Genomic DNA, 23,994 nt, shown 5'->3' with positions numbered 1-23,994 from the left:
GACAAAAGTGATGAGGTATTGTTTCTTCTAGTGAATTTCTTGGCATTGACACAGGAGCACGCAAACTCCTGCTACTGCAGTCTTACTTTGATGATCCAAAACAAAGTCGGAGACTTCTCTTCTGTGTGAGGTAAAAAGAGAAACCCATTATTAATGTTTAGCTATATGTGGAGTTTAGACTGAAACTGCAAAGCCGTTGAATGGGGTTTTTGCCAATATTTCATTCTGCTGAGATATGAAGAACATGTATTTAATGTATTTATAAACAGAGTTGGAAACATCTTAAAATTGGCAATTAAGAATAAAGAAAAGTGACTGTTCACCCAATTTGGATCTCAGTATCCTCTAATTACAAATGGAGGTCTTCACTTTAATTATTAATTGCAGTAAGATGTATTCCAGTGCCACTGTTTAATAGTTTGATGTAACCATGATATGTATTGCTGAAAGTTATGTTTTGGCTGTAAATAGACTGAAAAACACTGTGGAATGTCATCTGAGGACAATATTAAATACATAAACACTGGTAAATAATTAATTGAATTTATATTTAATTAATTATTTTACATCATCGTCTGTCCCCTGGTGGTCCAGCAATGAGGATCCTGCATTCTCACTGCCACAGACTAGGTTCGATTCACAGGCAGGGAACCAACCTTGCATCAGGTTGCATCAGGAAGGTCTTCCGGTGTAAAACCTGTGGCAAATCAAATATGCGGATCATACGAATGATCTGCTGGGCAACCCCTAATGGGTGCAGCCAAAGGACAACAACAACAATTAATATTCTGCCTCTGGATGGAGCTCAAATCTTCTTTAATTCCAGACTGCTGGGACTACGGCTGCTCTTAACGCCATACAGACTTCATATAAATCCATAATGAACTTTTTCACACTATCTGTTGTTACCCAGATGAGGATGGGTTCCCTTCTGAGTCGGGTTCCTCTCAAGGTTTCTTCCTCTTAAAACATCTTAGGGAGTTTTTCCTTGCCACCGTCGCCACTCAGTGGCTTGCTCAGTTGGGATAAATTCACACCTTTAATATCTGTATACCGTGTTGATATTTCTGTAAAGCTGCTTTGAGACAATGTCTATTGTAAAAAGCGCTATACAAATAAAATTGAAATTGAAATTGAAATTGAAATATCACCATCCCTTTAAAGTGCACAATTTTTTTTCCCCCACAAAAGACACGAAGACATTGCTTATTAAAATATTCCATTATTTTTTTCTTAATTTAACAAATCAATATAAAATAGCAAATTAAATTTATGGTCAGATCAACTACATCACACAAAAAGTTTTGTGTGCTTAATTAACTGTTAGCTCCTGATATAAAAATTATATGCAAAATAATAGAATGTGCTGGATCAAGTGCTATTTTATGTGCTGCTGAATATTCATGCAGTAATATGCTGGCAATCTGCTAGACTTTTATTGAAGTGCTGGTGTTTAAAGGTGGTGGTCTAGATGCTACTTTAAAACCCAGAATCTCCGACTGGAAATGCACCCCAGAAATCTCATAATGTCTATTAAATAATTCAACTAAAAGCTTTGTTTTTTTTAAATGTGTGTGACTTTCAGACACAGCATTGCACGGATCAAAAGTTCAGTCTCAGGTGGAGCTGCCTTTGACGTTGTGCTTCTTACAAGGCTGCCCCGGATTTCAGGAGGCTGTGGATTTATTGCCACATTTGGAGGTTATTCCTGCTTAATGTATTAATTTGCACAGTTTACAGAGTAATTAAATACAGAAAATAGAAAGAACATGTCATATGACATATGAAGGCTGAGTTTAGCTTGAATGTGGTTGAGAATGAAAAACTTTTGTATTATATGTATTACACTTAATATTTTCTAATGATTTCCTTTGCTATGACTGAAGTTTTTTTTAATAAAATGCATTTTGATTCCAGTAAGAATCTTGCTACTATAAGAACGCATCACGTTGTATTTTTGTAGAGAGTTGTCTGTATACGATATGTGGCCATTTTTCATGACACTTTAGCTTTTATAACTAATGTACACATACCTGTACAGTGATGTGTGTACTATTAGTCCCTGACCTGGTGAACCAGCATGAGGATTTACTGAAAGAGACTCCAAAGCATTTCTGTAAGTTGCTCTGGATAAGGGCATCTGTTAAATGCCATAAATGTGGCTCTAAATGTGTCTTTTTAGATGGCTGGGTTTCACTACACATAGATGAACTAGTTGCAACTCCGGGATTTCCCGGCGACATTTATGAGCTACAGCGCGTGACTGTCTCAGAATGTCTCGCAAAACGTTCCTACTCTGCTACAGGTAATGTTGATATAATTTTGCAACCTGTATTCTGATTTTAATTCCTTTTGTCCTCACATCAGTAATCATATAATGTTTGTATTTTGGTATATAATGTTAAACTAATTCTTTTGCAAATTTACAGAGGATCCTGACACGGTAAGCCCTAAACCCCCATTTTCTGAAAAACAGGTAAGCTCTGTGTGTGTGTGTGTGTGCTCATAGAATGGCTATACAAGCTCCTACACTGCACTCCTCATGCAGACAGACCTGTCACGCTTTGGTACCATGTGGTGTGGCAACTGTAGGCCATGGCGGGGGAACACAGATGCTCAGGAGGCAGGAGTGAGGAAAAAAAGTGCTCTTTTTATTTTAATATGTAGAGGAATGCTCACTGTGCATCCCTTTAACCACCATTTTGCTCTAGAGTCCACTGTTCAGTGCTATTAGATCTGTCTGTGGTGTAGGGGTGCATGGTGCCATTTGTACATTGTGTTATGTTTATGTTCTCAGGATCAATCCTTCTTTGTTCATAAATTTGCTCTTTGTGGTTATGTTAAGATTTGTAGTCTTTTTAGTGTTCAGTGGTATACTTGAAAAAAAATGTTTTTTTAAATTTCATTATATGTTTAATCCTAAATTTCCATTGCAGGATGTCTTGGTTGACACGCACTTGTTAATGAAGAAGTCTTTACAGAAGGGTATTTTGCAGATGCGTGACAAAGTGGATAACACTCAGAGAGCAACAAAACGTGTAGAAATTCTCCATGGGCTGCTGCAAAACAAATACACTGGTGAGAAGTTCACTGTAAACAATATTCCTTTACTGAGTAATTAATTTTGCTTTGGTAATGCAGTGCTTTGTTGCATTTAATGGTACCCCTTTATAAACAGGAAGTTGTAAGCAGCTGCCATGATGTTTTGCTTCATCATTTTTTTATGTGCTTGACCCTGGTTTACTGCAGTGTATATGATATTTTGTTATTTCATGCAGTATGATGACTAAAGGTGCACATTAATGAATTTGTTTTTAACAGTGTCTGATGCTTTCATTAAATCACTGGAAAGGAGAATAGTCAGCTTTCTTTCAGAGCAGGAGAAATTGAGGGGAAAAGAGAACTGGGTTGTTGCTCAGGCGCTTTCTGATCGCTTTGTTGCTGAAGGCAGCTCATTTAGGTAAATAAATATTGTATATAACTTATTTTATTTAGACTTATGATAAAAACAATAATAATAAGAAGAAATATTAAATACTTGTATAAAAATAATAAGATTTGCTTTTCAGGCATGTGCTGTGGATTCATCTGGAGGACAGGGTAGCCTCAGCCCTAGCCCACATTCTGGCAGTCATTGATGGAGACAATAACCTGGATAATCTGATCAGTGATCAACCATCTGAAAAGGCTGACTTCTGGTTGAATGTATTTCAAGAGGATCAATGGGATCTGTTGCACATTCCAGTCACTACGTCAGTATTATATGTTATTCTTAATCGAGGCGGAATGTGCTTCTTTTACAGTCTTTAACTTTAAATTTGAAATGATCAGGAAATTAAAGCTGTTTGTCATGTAAGAGGAGGCTGAGATGGATGCAGTTGCAGTAAAGTGGCTTTTAATGAGAGATAGGCAATCAAACCCAAAATGAGAGACAAGATTTGGGTCAAAAACTCACGATTTCCAATGTCATAGTTTTGCCCGGCTGGGGAAAACTTTTTAGAAAAGAATGCCACAGGATGTAACTTTGGCTTCTCTCTGAACTGCTGGGACAGGATGGCTCCCACCCTCATCTCAGTCACATGTCCCTTGACAGTGAAGGGCTTTGAGGGTCAGGGTGTTTGAGGATGGGAGCTGTGGTGTAAGTGGTCTTGAGCCGGTTAAGAGCCTCCATGGCTGTGGGGTTCCAGACCAGGTGCTTAGGTCCCTTCCTGAGAAGCGATGTCAGGAGGTGCATTATGGAACTGAAGCCCCTTATGAAGCATCTGTAAAAGTTGACGAAGCCAAGGAATCGTTGCAGGTGACAGCAGCCACCTTGGTCTGGTCCATGGATATGCCGTCTGGGCTGATGATGTAGCCCAGGAATGTGACGGTGTGTTGATGGACCTTGCACTTCTCCCCCTTCACATATAGCTGGTTGTGCTAAATACCTTCTTCCACTTGCCCCCCTCCTGGATCCACACTAGGTTTTATGCACTGCAGCGGTCCAGTTTAGTGAAAATGTCGGTGGAGCGGGAGCAGAGCTGCTTGAGGGTTGCAAGGAACAGTGGCAGAGTGTACTGGTACTTGAAAGTGATCTGGTTTAATCCCTGATGGTCAGTGCAGGGTCTGAGGCTGCCCCCTTTCTTCTCCACAAAGAAGAACCCAGCTGAAGTGGGATAAGTGGACTGGCGGATGTACCCTTGTGGAAGCACTTCGCTTGCCAATCATTTGCTGTTCTGCTACAGACAGGAGGTAAATCTGATTGTGAGGGGGAGTGGTCCTGGTTAGCAGCCCAATAGCACAATCATAGGAACGATGTGGAGGTAGCCTGCTGGCCTTAGCCTTACTAAAGACCTCATTCATGTTGAGGTACTCGGAGGGGATCATGAAAGGCGTGTGTTGCTTGGGGCTTCCACCAACGTAGATGCAATGGTAAGCTGAGGTGCCTGGAGACAGTGGTGGTGGCAGTGAGAAGACCAGAGTGTGATTTGCTTGTCGGACCAGCCCATGATGATTGGTTGCTTAGACCTGACAATGACCACAAGTGAGATCCCACTCAAGACTGGATGGGACTTGGTGTGGAGGGGATATTGCCCAATAAAGTGGTCAGGCCTACTGCAGTAGGACTGTGGAGCAGGTGATCGAGGCGGACGGCAAGGTTGATGAGGGAGTCGAGCGAGAGTTGGTCAGCGCAGCAGGCCATCTCTGTCAACATCTCTGGGTTGAGACCCCAGCAAAACATGGCTTTCAGGGCCATTTCATTCCATCTTCTGCTCCGCTACCCAGTGGGAACCCTGGGCTAAGGTCAGGAGTAGCTCCCCAGTCTCCTTTCCCTCAGGTGAGTGATCGAGCATGTGCCGAAACAGGCCTGTTTCAGCACTTTGCCAGTGAGTAGATTCAGGAAGCATGCAATCTTCTGGTACTCTGACATCCATTCGGGTTAGCCAAGTACACAGAACATTGCAGTAAGAAACCATTTCCCTGAGATGCGTCACCTAGGAGCTTGTCCATCGTCTACATCAACGGGCTGGTTGCTGGAGCTGGCCTGCAGAGGGATTCAGTGGAGGTGAGAGCTTGGGAAAGGAGGTTAACTTTTGCGTTGAGGTTGGCCAAACGCTGCTGCTGCTCTCCCATCAACTGTCCATGAGCCATGAGGGCATGCTGCTGATCCGGCTCTCCTTCTGCATCCATGTTGTCAGCAAAGTATTCTGCTATTTTGAATACTATATTATAGCGTCTTTTAATGAGACATAGGCTGATAAATCCAAAACACTGAAACAAGATCAGGGTCAAAAACAGGTTTAGCTCAGTCAGTCAACAAACTGTATATACTCGGCAATGCAGAGAACGTAGACCAGGAAACACAGTTGAAGTCAAACCAGAGTAGTGATATCAAAAACTGGCTAAAACTGGCTTCGTGACATCAGGTGAACTAACAAACTTTTTATATACTTCGCAAAAAGTCTGTGGTGAAAGTCTGTTTATAAGGATTGTGGGAATGATTGGGAACAGGTTTGTATGATCAGAAATTGGTATAGGAAATGGAGTTCATCAACTGAGTTGACCTTACAATAATCATCTTTGATATCAAATCCAAAGAGGGGACTGTGTGTGTGTGTGTGTGTGTGTGTGTGTGTGTGTGTGTATATATATATATATATATATATATATATATATATATATATATATATATATATATATATATATATATATATATTAAATGAATTCAAATTTATTTAAGCATCTTGCAGAACTCTAATGTCTAACTAGTCCCATGATCAATGCTGTTATAAATACGTATATATTTATGAATGCATTATATATGTTTTTGTATGTATTAAATCTTGGGACTTACCATACTATAATTTAGATTAGTTTATAATTTTGAGTATTTGAATATTTTCATTCTGCTCGATTTTACAGCAATCAAGGCCAGGTATCTGTCTTGTCAACGAGTGGAGACCAGACTAAGTCATGGACATGTCATTTCCCATTTATCTGGGCTTTACAAGAGAAATTTGAGCAGATCTGGTCATGTGTCATCAATCTGAAAGGTAATGCATGCACATGCAAGATGTTTGAGCTGCTTGAAAGATGAACACTGATGCTTCATCTGTACATACTTTGTTTTAAATTGACATTACTTTACATTACACTACTAGGGAGTTTTTCCTTGCCACCGTCGCCACTCAGTGGCTTGCTCAGTTGGGATAAATTCGCACCTTTAATATCTGTATACCATGTTGATATTTCTGTAAAGCTGCTTTGAGACAATGTCTATTGTAAAAAGCACTATACAAATAAAATTGAATTGAATTGAATTGAACTACTTGTGCTGAAATTGACAAGATAGACCAAGGACTGTTTGGATGCTAATGAGAGAGAAGATTAGAATAACTAATACCAAAATTACTAGAAACCATTGCAAAACTAAAGATAAATATAAATGGCAAGAACATGTGAAGTGGTTTAACTGCAAGTCTGTGGGAAGGCTTCACAGTGAGAGTACATAGCTGAGGTATTCAGGTGGATCTCAGAAAATTAAAATATCGTGGAAAACTTCATTTTTTTCCCGTAATTTAAGTCAAAAAGTGGAACTTTCATATATTCTAGATTCATTAGACATAAAGTGAAATATTAAATCTTTTTTGTTTTAATCTTTATGATTATGGGTTACAGCTCCAAAAATTCAGTATCTCAAAATATTAGAATAATACAATAATACAGCAGCTCAGTCTTGCTAGGTTTAGTTTCAGCTGATCAGGGTCCAGGATGAGATGTCTGCCAAATATGCTGAGATCCAAGCAGAAATATGAGGGTGATAACCAAGCTGAAAGGTCTTGAAGAATGAGGGCTGATGACAGTTTGGCTGGTCTAGCGGCAACAAGCTTCTCAATAACAGGCACAAGCGTAGTTTCTGTGAAATGGGACACTTTGAAGTAAGAGTGGTTAGGATGTTGGGGGTCTATTGTTCTTGCTAACATAGAGAGATATGACTAAATGTATCAAAATACCTTCAAGAACTTAAGGCTAATTCAATAAAGGAAGGAAGTGATACTGTCGTATCTGTTTATTACTGGGGTATCCAGATTGGGCTTCATGTTGGGAACAACCCTAGCAGAAATAAAAAAGAATTGACCTTGCTATTCCAAAACTTTCAGAGGAGACTGTATGTATGTATGATATTTACTCAATTGTATATACTTCAAGGACCATCTGTTAAGCCTACTAAGGAGTACTTGGAGATGTTTGAAGAACTGATACCACTTCCCTGGATTAAAAACATCACAAAAGGCCATGAACTGTTTGCCGTGTTTTCTGAAGATCTTGTAAACATCTCAATGCCATCATATCCACATGACCTAAATAAGGTGGGTCAAAATTAAACCTGCTATATTTCTTGATAAATAGTTAGTTGATTTGCTCCTGTGGTCAAAAAAAGTCTGGAGAATTACAGTAAAGTCTATTGTTGAGTCATTGGCTTAATGTTGCATAATTAGTTGATGTTTAGATGTCCACCTGCCCAGTTGTATGTTTAGACCAAAGTTAATACTGTGGTTTGATTCTGAGTTCAGCTTACTGTCTGCGTCGAGTATCACGTTTTCCCAGTGTCTGTAGGTTTCAATTGGGTTCCGTGGTTTCCTCCAATAATTCCCAAAAACATCAGCCAGCTTCAGGCATAGCAGTCAGGAAAGAATGGACCAGATTCTTTTATCCTCCTTTTCAAAATATTTAATAAACCTTTGAACAAATGTGTGCTTGTTCTGTCCCACAGTCTTTTTCAGAAACACTTACTAGACTCACACCACGTCTTTATCATAATTTAACGGGAAATGATCCTGACTGTGTCCCTCTGCCCTGGCTGTATGTAGTTAATAAATACATGCACGACAACCATCAACTTTTCTACAGTTTGGTTTTCCAAAACAAAGATGTGGTCACTGCAGGGGAAGCAACTGAGGTAAGATTTATTTTTATTTGATTTTTATTTTTGCCATTCAAGAGTTATTCATCATCAAAAGAGCACGGTCAGAGACAATATATTTGACATAAGTAATGTAGACATAATATATATATATATATATATATATATATATATATATTTTTTTTTTTTTTTTTTAAGGCCCTCAGCCAGGTACTTAATGGCCTTCACCCGAAAGAAAGTGAGCTGAAAGACTTACCCAGCTGCCAGGAGTGGCTAAAGAAAGTGAAGTCCCTGTCTGAGACTGTTGACTTGATCCTTTCAGAGGACTCTCTGGTGACTCTTTATGCTGAAAATGCAGAAATGCTAATCACAAAAATCAGGTATGTTATGCTAAATCAGTCAATAGAAGAAAAAAAAAGACATTTAAGGTGTCATTCTTATTAATAATAATTAATAAAAAAATATATTATTTTTAATAATAATAATAATAATAATAATAATAATAATAATAAATGTTACATTATAAAGCACCTTTAAAAGCAGCTTCTCAAAGCACTGTACACAAAATTAGCAGTACACAGAAAAAAAATTAAATATATAAAAGTTAATTATAATAATAATGATTTCCATTACATGAGAATAGATGTTAAACTTCATGCTCATTTTGCCAGCGAACTTGGCTCTCGCCAAGATAAGCACCAACTCCAGATATCACTTCACAGTAAACTAGTGTCCCTATGTGTTTCCATCCATTTACGCTTCCTTCCATGTAATGTCCTTCAGTTTGGTGTTGATAGCTGATTCCAGGGATCTGCTTATTTTGGTTGAGCTAACTAGGGTACATCCCTGGGGTCTTCAAGTGGGCACCATCCATCCTCTGTGTTTCGTCGACTAGCCCACGACACCTCAAGAGGGCTCGACAGTGATTCTGGCGTCCCAGAATCACCCCCCTCCGTTCCCCACTCAACTCAGCCCAGCTAATTTACCTGTACCTTTCTTTCTTTCTATTGTGTTTGAACTCCCCAACCAGAATCTTTCCGTCTCAACCACAGCCAACTGCTGCTCCTCTCTGCTGCTTCAGATAAATTCTTCTCTGTGCAACGCAACTCTTGGCCATTAAATCCTACATCAAAAGAAACTGGGTTGTAGAGTGTGCCACAAATCCTCGACATCCTATTTCCACTGGGTAAACCTAAATTCTCCATCCTCGCTGTTCTGCTTCAGTGGCTAGTTGAGCATACCGCAATTTCTTCCTCTCATACGCCTCATCTACAGCATCTTCCCATGGCACTGTTAACTCTACCAGGTGAACAAGGCAACACGCAGACCACAAGACTATATCTGGTTGAAGGTTTGTGGTGGCAATCTCAGGTGGAAAAATAAGCCGTTGATCGACATCTACCAGCATTTTCCAATCTCTGGCAGCTTCCAGTTGTCCTGGGCTAGGATTGGTTTTAACACCTTTTGGTGGTTGCTCTCCTGGACGGAGGAATATTGTCTTTTGTATGTACTGTTTTGATGGATCAGGTGGCAACTTATGGGTCGTGTTACACCTGTCTTCCAATGCTAATGACAAACATCGCAGCACCTGGTCATGGTGCCAAGTAAACCATCCTTAGCTAAGAGCCACCTTGCATCCTGTCAAGATGTGCCTTAATGTTGCAGATGATGAACGCAAAGGACATGAGGGATCCTCTCCTACCCAAAGGTTTAGGTTCTGCGGTGATGGAAGAACATCATACGTTGACCTTATAAGGATCCTGCTCTGTTCCATTGCCCATAGGTCTTGCCAGTCAATCTTGCATTGTTCCACACTCTCCCATCTCATCCATTCTCCCTGCTTGCCCTGAGAAATGGCCTTTATACACCTCATCTTCTCCTCCTGCTTTTGCACCTCGTTAACTACAAGCTTCCTCCGTTGTGCTGGGGCTGCCTTGTGCCATGTAGGCGGAGCTGATCTTAAACCAAGACCCCCTCTTCCATGCTGAACTTGCCCCATAATATCACCAATTTGAAGGGAAGCCTTTGCATCATCCACAGCTTTCTTTGCCACCCACTTTCTTCCAGTTTTCAACACAAGTGCTGCCTCCCTTACGCATTTATCATGTGACTCTACTAATGTCATTTCCAGTTGGACCTTGGCGCACTTAAACTCCTCGGTTAAAGCAGAGACAGGTAACTACAGTATTCCTTTACCATAAAGCCCCACTCTGCTGAGGCAGCGTGGAACTCCCAACCATTTCCTCATGTATGAACTGATTAAAGTTTCCAGCTTCTCTACTGCTGTCAAAGAAACCTCGTACACGGTCAGTGGCCAGAGCAACCTTGGTAGTAGGCCTAACTGAAAGCACCAGAGTTTTAATTTACCTGGTAAAGCGCTGCTGTGTATGCTCTTCAACCCTTCCACCACTTGTTGTCTAACTTCTCCCACATGAACTGTGTCCTTTAGATCCCCGTCGTACCATCTCCCAAGGCTCTTCACTGGCTTCTCAGACACTGTTGGTATTGCCTCACCATTAATGAACAACGTTTTATCTACCACTTTACCTTTAACTATAGAGATGCCCCTTGATTTAGTGGGCTTGAATTGCATTCGCGCCCATTCGATGGTATTGGTTAACTTGCCCAATAATTGATTAGTGCAGGCTACTGTTGTAGTCATGGTTGTCATATTGTCCATGTATGCTCAAATTGGTGGTAATTGTATTCCTGAAGCCAAGTGCTCTCCTCCCACTACCCATTTAGATTAATAAACGGATAAATAAAGCAGATAAATAATGCGGAGCCAATCCATGTAATGCCTTGTATGTCAACATGACAATCTTAAAATCGACACGGAACCTGCCCGGGAGCCAGTGTAAGGACTCTAGTGCAGGAGTAATATGATTGTATTTCCTGGTTCCAGTCGGGATCCTGCAGCAGAGTTTTGAACATAGTGCAGTTTATTGATTATGGATTTAGAAACTCTGGCTAAAACGGCATTACAGTAATCCAACTGAGTGACAACAAATGAGTTCATCAGCTTTTCAGACACAGAGAAGTTTAGCATTGGGCGCAGTCTTGCTATATTTCTGAGGTGAAAAAAGGATGCTTTAACAGTGCTCTAAACAAAAAAATCAAATGTAAGACTGGTATCAAAAATTACTCCAAGTTCCCTCATTTTACTTTGGGTCTCTAGAACAGAGCCACCAACAGACAGAGACAGTGGGTTAGGGTTAGGGAACTTTGCGAATTTGATGACGGGAACCTATAAGCATAACCTCAGGTTTCCCGCTGTTCAGGCACAGAAAGTTATTATTCATCCATGTTTTTATCTCAGAAATACAGTCAGAAAGAAAAACATCAATGTTTTCAACAGATTTAGAATGTAGATTTGGGTATCATCAGCATAAAAGTGATAATGGAGGCCAAGCGATCGCAGCAGCTGCCCATGTGGAGATAGATAAATATTGAAGAGTAGAGGGCCTAAAACTGAACCCTGAAGAACACCAGTAAGCACAGAGCTAGTGTCAGACCTGTAGCCACCCATAGAAATAAACTGGGAACGGTCAGTAAAATAGGATTTAAACCAGTTTAAAACTGTCCCAGACACACCAAAAACACTTTCCAGGCGGGTAAGTAAAAGACCATGATCCACAGTATCGAAAGCAGCTCTAAGGTCAAGAAGAATAAGAAGTGAGGTAGCTCCAGAATCAGAGGCCATCAACAAGTCATTGGTAACTTTGACCAACGCCGTTTCAGTGCTGTGAAATTTATGAAAACCTGACTGAAGGGGTTCAAATAGGTTATTAATTGTAAGATGATTACACAATTAAGAGGCAACAACACGCTCAAGTATTTTTGCCAAAAAGAAAAAATTATCTCTGAAAAAAAACTTCTCTGAAAAGTAACAACTCGATCAACACCTGGAAATAGCAAGTTGCATAATATTTCAGTTACAGACATTTATGCAACAAAAACCAAGTTCACCGAAACCTGTATCATATTTCTTCTCTTCTAGACTACTCTGGAAAAGTACCTGGATAATCTATCTACTGATGGATCACCTCCTACAAAACGAAATGGAAAAAAAACTGCTGACCTTTCTCGTGAGAAATCTATTGTTTGCATGGAAGGTATGACATATTTTTTTCATCCCTTTTCAGTTGAATAAATTGTTATTTATTATTAATTATCTTTCTGTAAATAATGCTTGATATTTTATCTGTACAGAAACTAAACTCAGAAGAAGGGAAGCAGATGGAGTTTGTGATCGATAATGTCACAGGGACTCTGACTAAATGTAGCAAGAATGCTTGTAATGTGTTCAAGTGAGTCTGTCAAATGAAAGCAACAACAACTTATATATATATATATATATATATATATATATATATATATATATATATATACACACACACACACAATAATATTGGCACCCTTGGTAAATATGAGCAAAGAAGGCTGTGAAAAATTGTCTTTATTGTTTAACCTTTGTTCAGAAAAATTCACAAAGATGCTCTGCTCTCATAGATATCAAACAACTGCAACCACAATGCAGGTTTATCAAAAAATCTTTGTTAAATATAGGTGTGCAACAATTATTGGCACCCTTTTAGTCAATACTGATGAGGTTGGAGAATACATGGTGAGGGATCTGAGACCATTCCTCCATACAGAACCTCTCCAGATCCTTCACATTTCAGGTCCACGCTGGTGGAGTCTCCTCTTCAATTCACCCCACAGGTTTTCTATGGGGTTCAGGTCAGGGGACTGGGATTGTCATGGCAGGACCTTGATTTTGTGGTCATTAAACCATTTTTGTGTTGATTTTGATGATGTTTTGGATCATTGTCCTGCTGGAAGATCCAACCACGGCCCATTTGAAGCTTTCTGGCAGAGGCAGTCAGATTTTCATTTAATATCTGTTGATATTTGATAGAGTCCATGATGCCATGTATCCTAACAAAATGTCCAGGTCCTCTGTCAGAAAAACAGCCCAAAACATTAAAGATCCTCCTTCATATTTAACCGTGGGCATGAGGGACTTTTCCATACGGCTACCTCTCTGTGTGCTCCAAAACCACCTCTGTGTTTATTACCTAAAAGCTCTATTCTGGTTTCATCTGACCGTAGAACCCGATCCCATTTGCAGTTCCAGTAGTGTCGGCACACTGAAGACGCTCCAGTTTGTTTTTGGATGAGAGTAGAGGCTTTTTTCTTGAATCCCTTCCAAAGAGCTTGTGGTGATGAAGGTGACTTCAGATTGTAGTTTTGAAGACTTTCTGACCCCAAGACACATCTAACTTCTGCAGTTCTCCAGCTGTGATCCTTGGAGATGTTTTTTCCCCTCGAACCTTCCTCTTCACAGTGCGTTGAGACGATATAGACACATGTCCAATTCCAGGTGGATTCATAACATTTCCAGTTGACTGGAACTTCTTAATTATTGCCCTGATAGTGGAAATGGGCGTTTTCAATGCTTGTGCTATTTTCTTATAGACACGCCCCATTGTGTGAAGCTCAACCACCTTTAACCGCACATCACAGATATATTCCTTGGTCGAATGACTAAGGGAATTTGGCCTCTTTGTTACCTCATATTTATACCCCTGTGAAACAGGAAGTCATGGTTGAACAATTTCCTGTTCCTAGTCACCCAGGTGTACTAAAAAAATTTTAAATATCAATGGGAATATACTTCAAATATATTGTTCTCATATGAATTCATAGGGGTGCCAATAATTGTTGTATGTTTTATCATATTTACTATTGAATGTTACTTTACTACCAATATAATAATTAAAAGTTAAGCAGTTACAGTAAATTTTTTGTTCTTTGTGTCATCAGAGTCATGTGTGGCTACTGTGATAAGGACTTCACAGAGGACGACACAGCTGAGGTTGAATGTGGACACATGTTTCACATATCTTGTTTAAAGGCGCACAATGACACGCAGTGTAGGACATGCAAAAAACAGATCAAACAAAATTACAAGCCTTGTGGAGTTGTGGCCAAGTAGGAACATCCCGATTTACTGTTTGTCATTTTATTTTGGTGGCCAGAAATTCAGAAATTAAAACTTTTAGAAACGTATAAGTGTGCATGAGTTCATTTGTCTTTCTTTCCCCCTTTTCCCAGAGAAACCTTTCTCAAAGTGAACAGATTCAGAAGAAAGTGCAATTCGTTCTTTGTGGAGTTCATGTGGAATTTTGTCAAAAGCAAAGAGGAACTGACTGACAGCGTACTGAACAAACTCATGGACTATGTAAGATGTAGCCCATCTCCACAAGGTAATCATTTAAGAACTTTATGTGACATGTAGTTTGTAGACAGTGTTTTATTTTACATTAAATACAGATTGATAATAAATGCAGAAAAAAATGATTGAATTAATAAAACCTTTTCATAAAGTTGTAGTAGTGAAATTGGTCTAGAGAATTAAGCTACCAAAAGAAAATATATGTTGTTTGATATTGCATGTCCGAGTAAAGTATATCAAAATGTAAATAAGAATGAACATCTTTAGTGTATACAATTGTTTCATCTTCAGGGATATAAATATCTTACAACGTATTTTCACAGCTACAAGTGAGAGGTCCACATTACTGCAGTACATGAACCCAGACCCGGCTGTCCAGTCTCTCATACTCAAGATCCTACTCAAATGCGGGTATTGTGTTCGTTTGTATCTTTGATCTTTGAATAGTTTGTGTCTAGCACATTAAAAAATGACACACTGGATCTAATAATTGTGAGTACTTATTTCTAATGAATTGGACTATACCAATGGTTTTCTTGCAGTATTTATCTTTATTGGTACAGCGTAATGTTGGCATTGACACAATATAATTAATAAACACTGTGTATTGCTGTTATAGAAAAATACTGAGTGACAGGGTGGAGAAGTGGAGTACTTTGACAAAAGTTACCATTTTTATTTATTTAAAAAAGGACTCTTTTTCTTCATTTTATAGTTACATTAAATGTTGTCTAATGTCAATAAAGCAAGTTCCTGTTCTCACTTCTGACCAATCAGAATCCAGAATGCAGCAGTGCAGGAATATGTATTTTATATACTATATTATTTAGTTGAAATAGCTTCTCAGATTAAGAACTGGTGTTTGTTTTCTGGGCAGAATGGAGGAAACAGCTCCTCAGCTTCAGAGGTTCATTGAAGAGGCTGTGAAATCAAACGAGAGGAATGCTGATGAAATCTACTTCATGGTGGTGCGCAGCATCGAGGTCTGTTGCCAGAGCTGTTTTTCTCATATAACTCCCAATCGTTTTAATAATAAACTTTATTCATCTAGCAGCTTTCATACATTCGGTTGTGTATAAAGAGTGTGTGGAAAGGTCCAGAACACTAGTGTAAAAGGCTTTTTAGACACCAACACAATAAATACACAAACAGCAATGTACATGGAAGTAACACCAATCCTAGACACTTCTAGCTTTCAAACAAGCCCAAACTCGACATGATTGACCACTCAGAGGCTGAGAAAATCAAAGGGAGACGTTTGGTGCCATTTGGAGAGGCTATTTTGTACCTTTTTTAAAAGAAAAAAAGTTTTCTATTTCTAGAAGTCTGCAAATTTTAAAGGCTTTGTGCCATTTAGAGAGGTTTTATGTCATTTAGAGACATTTTATGACATTTGGAGAGGTTTGGTGCCATTTGGAGAGGTTTTGTGCCATTTTGGAGAGGTTTTTACCTGTGTTTGGATAACCTTCCACACAATTTTTGTGGTTAGAGATAACTTCCTCATATTTTGGGTGTTCATGGACAAGTACTTGGGGCATCTTTAAGACCAGGAATGGGGTTGATATCAACATTTGCTGTGAAGATATAACATTTGAGTTAAAAGTAAACAATTTTTTTTATAATTTAAAAAAAAATTCAATATATTGCCCCAGGTAGGCTAGGTAAAAGAAAAAATACTTGAAATAACTGCTAATTCTTAAAGTCTTAAGTGTCTACTTTCATATGAGCCAATAACCACTACTGTGGTATGTGATATCACAAAACAAATCAGTGCTGAACACAGGTACCCCCAAAACAGACAAAAATGCCATTTTTTGGCTACCGGCAAAAGGGGTTAAAAGATAAGATAAATTAGAAATTGTAAACACAATAACCTGAAGTAACCTGACACCAGCAAACATCTCAGCCCTATCTAAAATACAATGCGGTCTTCATAGCCATCTCACTTAACAGGGTTTATGTATTCCACGGATCACCCCACTGATGCAGGCCATAGAACAGCACTTGATCCAGTACATCCTGTTATTTTACATTTTATTTATGTGTGCATAACTCAACTCTGAATATGGCACTAAGTGAGAAAGCTTAAAGATCTGTTATTTTTAATAAAATGTCCTGCAGGATCACATCCACTTCTCCAATCAAGGCCGTCTCATCAACAAGGCAATCAAATGTTTTGATACCTGTGAGTTCAACGAGTCTGACCAGAACATGATTTCTGAGGATCTACACAAAATCGCAAAACTGCGGTTTGCCATCACGGTTGCCTCTGATGCCATCAGGATTGTACTGTCTGAAGGTCCATCAGGATTGTTACTTTAACTCTGTAGATTTGTCTTTTTATTCATGTGAATTTTACTGTCCTAAAACACTTGGGTATATAAGGCTTAGCATTGGCCTGATGGTGATGCAGTATTTTTTTGACCTGCTAGGATGTGAGCTACAGTATCATTTTACAGTCAGATTCTTCGTGAGACACACAAAGATCCCGTTTGGATGATTTAGTCCTGCCCACTTATGTAACCTTCTTTTTTTAATTCCTCCTAGACAATTCATCTGAATCACACCAAAATTACGAAATATCATCAATCGTTAATTATTAAAAGAATTTGGATGGACAAGTTCTGTGGTCCAAATATTAGAGCATTGACCAAGTTTTATAAAATTAACTATGGCTTGTATTTTCCATGTACTTGTATTTTACATGCACTTAGTTAATACTCTTTTATTTTTTAAACTATGAATCCTTCTATTATGTTCAGCTCGAAGCACATAACGTTCATTGGGCACTGTGACATCCTCCTCCACATTTCAAGCTCCTTCTAGCCCTTTTGTTCTTCTAGCCAATTTCACCAAATTTCAGAAGTAGCACTTAGAGACCTGCAACAGGTCATTTTAATAGGCTAAACCATTCAATTTTTTTAGCCCAGGATAAATTTAGGACACTTTTTAGGGCAACTGAAGACCTTTTAATCTGAAAATAATTACAGTACAAATGAAACAAATCAATAATGTAGTTGGATTAACACGGACTTCATAGAAGCGCAGTCATGTTTTGCTTTCAATTTAAAACTTTTTTGAGGGAGAAGGGTAAATCCCTGTAAAATCGTTCTAATATAAATTATGTGTAATGTTTTATACTTTAGCGGTCACAGTTGAGGCTGAAGAGTGCAGGCATCTTCTGCGAAACCTGCAAGAGTTTTTGTCTAAGACTGGCAACTCGTGGTTACAGATATTTCTGCTACGCAACATCTGTGAGACACATGGATTCAGCCTCGTCCATCAGCTCGGACAGAGTGAAAAGTTTCAGTGGACTATACCGAGTCAGGTGTTGAAAGAACAGGTAAAAATCTGTATACTTTTGTAAGGAATCTCATCAAACATGAAATTGGGAATGAACGAATGAATTAATTTGATGTTCTATAATGATTGAACAAATAAATGAACAAACCACATACACAACTGTAGCAAGACTCACAGCAGCGGCAGGCAGAGCACAGACACTCGGGCGATTTGAGGGGAACTAGTGCAGTTTTATTAACGATATTTACAAACTCAAAATAAATGGGCAGTGTGAAGGAGATGAGTGAAGGATGTGAAGGGTGTGCGAATGGTGGTCTGGTGATCCCTCTTCACAGCTGAGAATGGTCATGAGGAGAGAGCTGTGCAGCATCGCGGTGGGGTTCCCAAAGTGGGAAAATCACATCCACAGGGGGGCAGTGACGTTGGGCAGCCAGGGTGCATTTTCATCCTTATCAGCCGAGTGTTCTGGAAAGGTTCACAAAAGAAATACAGAATTATTCATTTGTTAAGAGGAGACCGCTCCTCTTGATACTCCCAGCGGGCCCTTTTATGCCTCCTGGATGGTAGAAGCTGTCGTTGCAATCAGTGATTACTAGCCACGTGTGATTTGGACTGCCCTGCCTTTCAGCCACATGCTGATACCATCCAAAACACTAGGGGTGCTGAAAGGGAACTGTCCCTTTAGCACCTCAGCGGTAGTCGAACGAGGAACATTTTTCTTCTTCTGGCCGTGTACCTATGGTCCGATGTCACATCCCCCCTCCTTAGCTCCGAGCCTACTGCCACCACTCTTTGGGGATGTGGCCCGGTGTTGCTTACGGCATCATGAGGCCAGGTGTTGCGGCTGGGCAAGGGAGTACTCACTTTGGCCTCTGCTTCGTGGCTGGAGATTCCTGTTTGTACTGTACTACAACCTGACCGCTGCCACCCACACCCTGCTTGGCAATGCCATTGGCATTCTGCACTTATACCTTGTTTCTCATATCTGCTGTGTCGGAGTCATGCATCTCCCATTTAGTCAAACCTGGTTATATATGTTCCCTTTTTCTTGCTGTGCTCCAGACCTGTATTCCCCAGAAGGACGCTAGGGTTAAACAATCCCTGAACATGAAACTTTAAAATCTCTATTAGTACGCAAGTAGCATTTACCTTTCATGAGGATACCTGCTCCGCTTTAAGCCCCCCTGTCTACTATTTCTCCATTGGACATCCTGACAGAGGCCCGTTTCGGGAGGTTCATCCCCGGGTCTATTACTCAAGTCCTCCAGTTCTCTGGAAAACTCTCCTTCCTTTGCTTATTTGCCTATAGTCTTTGTGGTCCTTTGCTCCTCAGCCACTAAGGGCAGTAAATCAATCCTCTGCCACTGCACTTCCTGAGGTCCAGGGGTTCCCTCAGCCACGTTTCAGACTCTGGGTGGGTGCACAGGGTGGGTTCTCTACATGGCGGGCCCAGATGGCCCACAGGAGCTTTCCGGTGTGAGCAGCGGATAGGGGTTCCAGGGGAAGGGACCTTGTGACGTCCTGGCCTGCACCGTGCATGGGGCGGCTATGGCTGGTCATCCCCTCACCTGACAATTGCTGTTCATGTCTGCGAGGTGAAGGACTTGAGGCTTCGTACAGTCCGTGCACGAGGAGGGACCTCTTCCTTTTCAGTTGTTCCTTTATAATGATAATGAGTCTTTATTGGTCACATATACAATAGAGCACAGTGAAATTGTTTTCTTCACATACAAATTGTTTTCTTCGCATTGCTCAAGGGTGGTGCCAAGCTACCCAACAGTGGTAGCTTGGCAGTGCTGGGGCTTGAACCCCCGACCTTCTGATCAGTAGGCCAGTGCCTTAACCACTGCCCCAATCCATGAATTAAACTCCAGCAGACTTTTTCCGGCATCTGTCTGGGCGAGTCTCGGTTGGGTGTGTTGATTAACTTGGCAGGGGCTAGGGAGGGGAGCAGTGGCAGCTCTGGCGAGATCTACCCTGGCACTGAACTCTTCCTCGACACTTCGCACTGAAGTGTGTCTTGCCGTTTGCTCTCCCACTAGGTTCTCAGCTCCATCTCCTTGTTTCCAGTGGGGTTAGTGTCTGTGCTTAATGCCTGCATTCTCCACAAGTGTAGCGAGACTCACAGCAGCGGCAGGCAGAGCACAGACACAGACGATTTGAGGAGAATTAGTGCAGTTTTGTTTGCAAAAACTACAAACTCAAAATAAATGGGCAGCATGAAGAAGAGGCGTGAAGGATGTGAAGGGTGTGTGGACAGTGGTCTGGTGATCCCTCTTCCCAGCTGAGAATGGTCATGAGGAGAGAGCTGTGCAGCATCGCAGCGGGGTTCCCAAAGTGGCAAAATCACATACGCAGGGGAGCAGTGACGTTGGGCATCCAGGGAGCATTGTCGTCCTAATCGGTGGAGTCTTCTGGAAAGGTTCACAAAAGAAACACAGAGTTAGCCGTTTGTTAAGAGGAGACCCCTCCAGACGGGCCCTTTTATACTATGCCACTGCCACGCAGCCATGCACTGATACCGTCCAAAACACTTGGAGTGCTGAGCGTTTTTCTTCTTCTGGACGTGTACCTTTGGTCTGACATCACACAACATACATTTTTGTGTTATAGTCTTGATCTGTGTAATTTTTTTAATTCTTATTTTTATATAAATCTTGCAGTATTCTCAAATTAACACAATTTGTGACCTCAGCAGGACATGTCCGCACAATCAGTGGATCAGTTCCAGATGTATGGGCAAATGTATGAGAAGATTACTCTTGACTCGTTCAAAGCTCTAGAAGAACCTTCACATGAGATTGCACAGGTACTGCACATAAATTTATATTATTATTATTATTATTATTATTAATCAGAATTACTAGTAGTAATTAATCTCGTTTGTGTGGAAAAATTTGAGCATGTGATGGTTATATAACTCTATAGAGTAAACACAAACATTTAGTGTGTGTGTCCTAATAAAAATGTTCAAAATATAGATATAAAAACAGGGTGACAACAGGGAGCCATAATAAATATCAGGAACTACCATGGGTAATGCTGACACCAGCCACTTTACTTAATGATGTGTTTAATTTCACAGGAGTTTGATGAAAACATTCCATGTTTCCGGGTGTGTATGGCATTATCTGCTGTCAGGCAGGCCACACACAACACATCCTCAACCAACAATGCAGGCTCGCTGGTGAGATTTTATCATTATTTTTTATTTTAGCCACATTGGGGCATGATTGTTAACTCATAATTATGGCATATTAAATGTAATACCCAGATGTTAATATTGTTATTAAATTATTCAGATGTGAGCAGTTACATGCATATTTTTTATGTTAGATGGCCTAGATAAAACATAATGCATTACCTTTAGGCTTACCCAGAATTTCGAACAAGGTTAATAACATATCAGTCAGAAGATACTAAATTGAATCATATTGTAGCACATTCAGTACTATCGTCAAATATCAAATCATTGATTATGAACTGAAATTGTATGGTATTGTGTAGAAGTCTGAAGTTTATTTATTATTAAGTAATTTTTAACGTGCTCTTATTATTAACATGCTCAGAAACTCCAGTTTAGATATACAATTTTACTTTACAGTGGTGCTTGAAAGTTCAGTGTGAACTCTTTAGATTTTTTTATATTTCTGCATGAATATGATCTAGAACATCATCAGATTTTCACACAGGTCCTAAAAGTAGATAAAGAGAACACAACAAATAAGACAAACATATTATACTTGGTCATTTATTTATTGAGGAAAGTGATCCAGTATTACAAATCTTTGAGTGGCAAAAGTATGTGAACATCTAGGATTAGCAGTTAATTTGAAGTGGAAATTAGAATCAGGTGACACCTTAAATGACCTATTGAACATCTGTATATAGGCTATATAATGCCAGGGTTAGGAAAAAAGTCTGGCCCTTACAAGTACAGCCCATCTGGAAAATTCAAGAACTTCTCAATGGCCAGTCCACACCTGCCAAAGAGTTTGGACTCCACCAATCCATAGTCAGAGAGATGTGCAAATAAAGGAAATTCAAGACCATTATTACCCTCCCAGGAGTTCCCAGGAGTGGTCCACCAACAAAGTTCACTCCAAGAGCAAGACGTGTAATAGTACATGAAGTCACAATGGAAACCAGGGAAACTTCTGATCATCTAAAGATCTCTCTCACATTGGCTAATGTTAATGTTCATGAGTCCACCATCAGGAGAACACTGAACAACAACGGTGTACATGGCAGGATTGTGAGGGGAAAGCCACTGCTCTTCAAAAAGAACATTGCTGCCTTTCTGCATTTGCTAAAGATCACATGGACAAGCCAGAAGGCTAATGGAAAATATTTTGTGGATGGATGAGACCAAAACCTAATTTTTTGGTTTAAATAAGAAGCGTTATGTTTTGAGAAAGGAAAACACTGCATTCCAGCATAAGAACCTTATCCCATCTGTGAAACATGGTGGTGGTAGTATCATGGTTTGGACCTGTTTTACTGCATCTGGACCAGGACGACTTGCCATCATTGATGGAACAATGAATTCTGAATGATACCAGCGAATTATAAAGGAAAATGTCTGGACATCTGTCCATGATCTGTGTCTGAAGAGAAAGCGTGTTATGAAGCAAGACAACGACCCTAAACACACGAGTTGTTCTACCAAAAAACGGTTAAAGAAGAATAAAATTAATGTTTTGGAATGGCCAAATCAAAGTCCAGACCTTAATCCAGTAGAAATGTTGTGGAAGGACCTGAAGCAAGCAGGGGAAACGCACCAACATCCCAGAGTTGAAGCTGTTCTGTACTGAGGAAAGGGATAAAACTCCTCCAAGCCGATGTGCAGGACTGATCAACAGTTACCCCAAACTTGGGTTCTCTTTATCCACTTTTAGGACTTCTGATGATGTTTTAGGTCACATTTATTCAGAAATATAGAAAATTCTAAAGGGTTCACAAACTTTCAAGCACCACTATACATATCTTCTACAAGTGAAGATATTGTTGCATGTCCTTGCTGTATAGTTCAACTGCTTTTTCAGAGCAGCAAATGGGGCAGAACAAAAGTGATCTGAATATTAGAGGGACCTGATCCAATAGCTCATGAGAGCTTATACAGTGTATATCACATACACAACTCTAATTAATTTTAGATCTCCAAGATGAGGGTGAAGTCAAACACAGACACCAGCTGGGGGCAGCTTGTGAAAATCTGTGAATCAAAGCTTGAGGATTGCAGTCTGTCTCAGATTGTTTTCCACACTGCGCTAGTAGCACAAGTTTCTACAGCACCAGTGATGAAACTGCTGAACTCACTGTGCTTCAGCCCAGGAAAATGCCAGGTCAGTATTTTACACAGCTAATTTCATCAGTGGTTTGGTTTACAATTGTTTTAAAGTTTTGTGAATAATTACCTGCCAGTGGGAAGGCCAGGTTTCAGGATGTTGAACATGATGACAGACTTACCTTCATAGTTGTGTATTTATGATGAAGCAAACAGTTTGTCTTTCTCCAGCTTACTGGAAGGGGCTTTGCAAGTATTCTTACATATCCACTGAATGTTATTTAAGTTTATCTTCAGGAGCTCTAGCAGAGACTGACTGAAAATACAGCAATTGTGAATGTAGTGAACAAACAGGAAATGCAGGAACTGTTGTAAATAAAATGCGGAACTGTTATGCTTGTAGCTCATTACATACAGATAAAAACTGATGGATTTATGGAACTCACAAAGATGTTTCAACACCATCAGACAGACCGAGAATTTGAAATACATGTTCTTACAATATCCAGTGCAGCTAATGATGAGGGTCGAGGGTGTAAACAGTGAGTGCACAGTGTGGTTATGGTGGAACTGGAGCAGCAGTGAACGATACCATAAATCTTGTATAATAGCACTACATGTACTGTTCTCCACTTGATATATCGCTTTGCTTGTATTTCCACATTTGTGAGTCACTTTGGATAAAAGTGTCTGCTAAATGAATAAATGTAAAAGAATACAGCTAGCTGTAAACACTTCTCTAAACACTTCTGTGGTGAG

General features: G+C 39.9%; 1 protein-coding gene across 1 annotated transcript in view; it reads left to right on the top strand.

Annotated features, from left to right (window-relative positions):
• The window catches only part of LOC128599269 (E3 ubiquitin-protein ligase RNF213), a 114,283-nt gene that overhangs the window by 71,910 nt on the left and 18,379 nt on the right, over positions 1-23,994 (top strand). Inside the window, exons 32-53 of the mRNA XM_053610780.1 lie at positions 32-130; positions 1,586-1,701; positions 2,183-2,305; positions 2,430-2,476; positions 2,937-3,078; positions 3,322-3,460; positions 3,570-3,752; positions 6,403-6,533; positions 7,690-7,850; positions 8,255-8,440; positions 8,603-8,784; positions 12,405-12,519; positions 12,617-12,714; positions 14,234-14,401; positions 14,525-14,676; positions 14,969-15,056; positions 15,523-15,628; positions 16,767-16,944; positions 17,792-17,988; positions 20,644-20,757; positions 21,034-21,135; positions 23,105-23,293. Of these exons, the coding sequence (XP_053466755.1) occupies positions 32-130; positions 1,586-1,701; positions 2,183-2,305; positions 2,430-2,476; positions 2,937-3,078; positions 3,322-3,460; positions 3,570-3,752; positions 6,403-6,533; positions 7,690-7,850; positions 8,255-8,440; positions 8,603-8,784; positions 12,405-12,519; positions 12,617-12,714; positions 14,234-14,401; positions 14,525-14,676; positions 14,969-15,056; positions 15,523-15,628; positions 16,767-16,944; positions 17,792-17,988; positions 20,644-20,757; positions 21,034-21,135; positions 23,105-23,293 (3,016 nt within the window). The remainder of the gene's footprint in view (positions 1-31; positions 131-1,585; positions 1,702-2,182; positions 2,306-2,429; positions 2,477-2,936; positions 3,079-3,321; positions 3,461-3,569; positions 3,753-6,402; positions 6,534-7,689; positions 7,851-8,254; positions 8,441-8,602; positions 8,785-12,404; positions 12,520-12,616; positions 12,715-14,233; positions 14,402-14,524; positions 14,677-14,968; positions 15,057-15,522; positions 15,629-16,766; positions 16,945-17,791; positions 17,989-20,643; positions 20,758-21,033; positions 21,136-23,104; positions 23,294-23,994) is intronic.

The sequence above is a fragment of the Ictalurus furcatus genome, chromosome 22 (assembly GCF_023375685.1).
Source record: "Ictalurus furcatus strain D&B chromosome 22, Billie_1.0, whole genome shotgun sequence".
Lineage (NCBI taxonomy): Eukaryota > Metazoa > Chordata > Actinopteri > Siluriformes > Ictaluridae > Ictalurus > Ictalurus furcatus.
The sequence above is the reverse complement of the archived record's forward strand: the minus strand, read 5'-3'. Positions and strand labels throughout refer to the sequence as shown.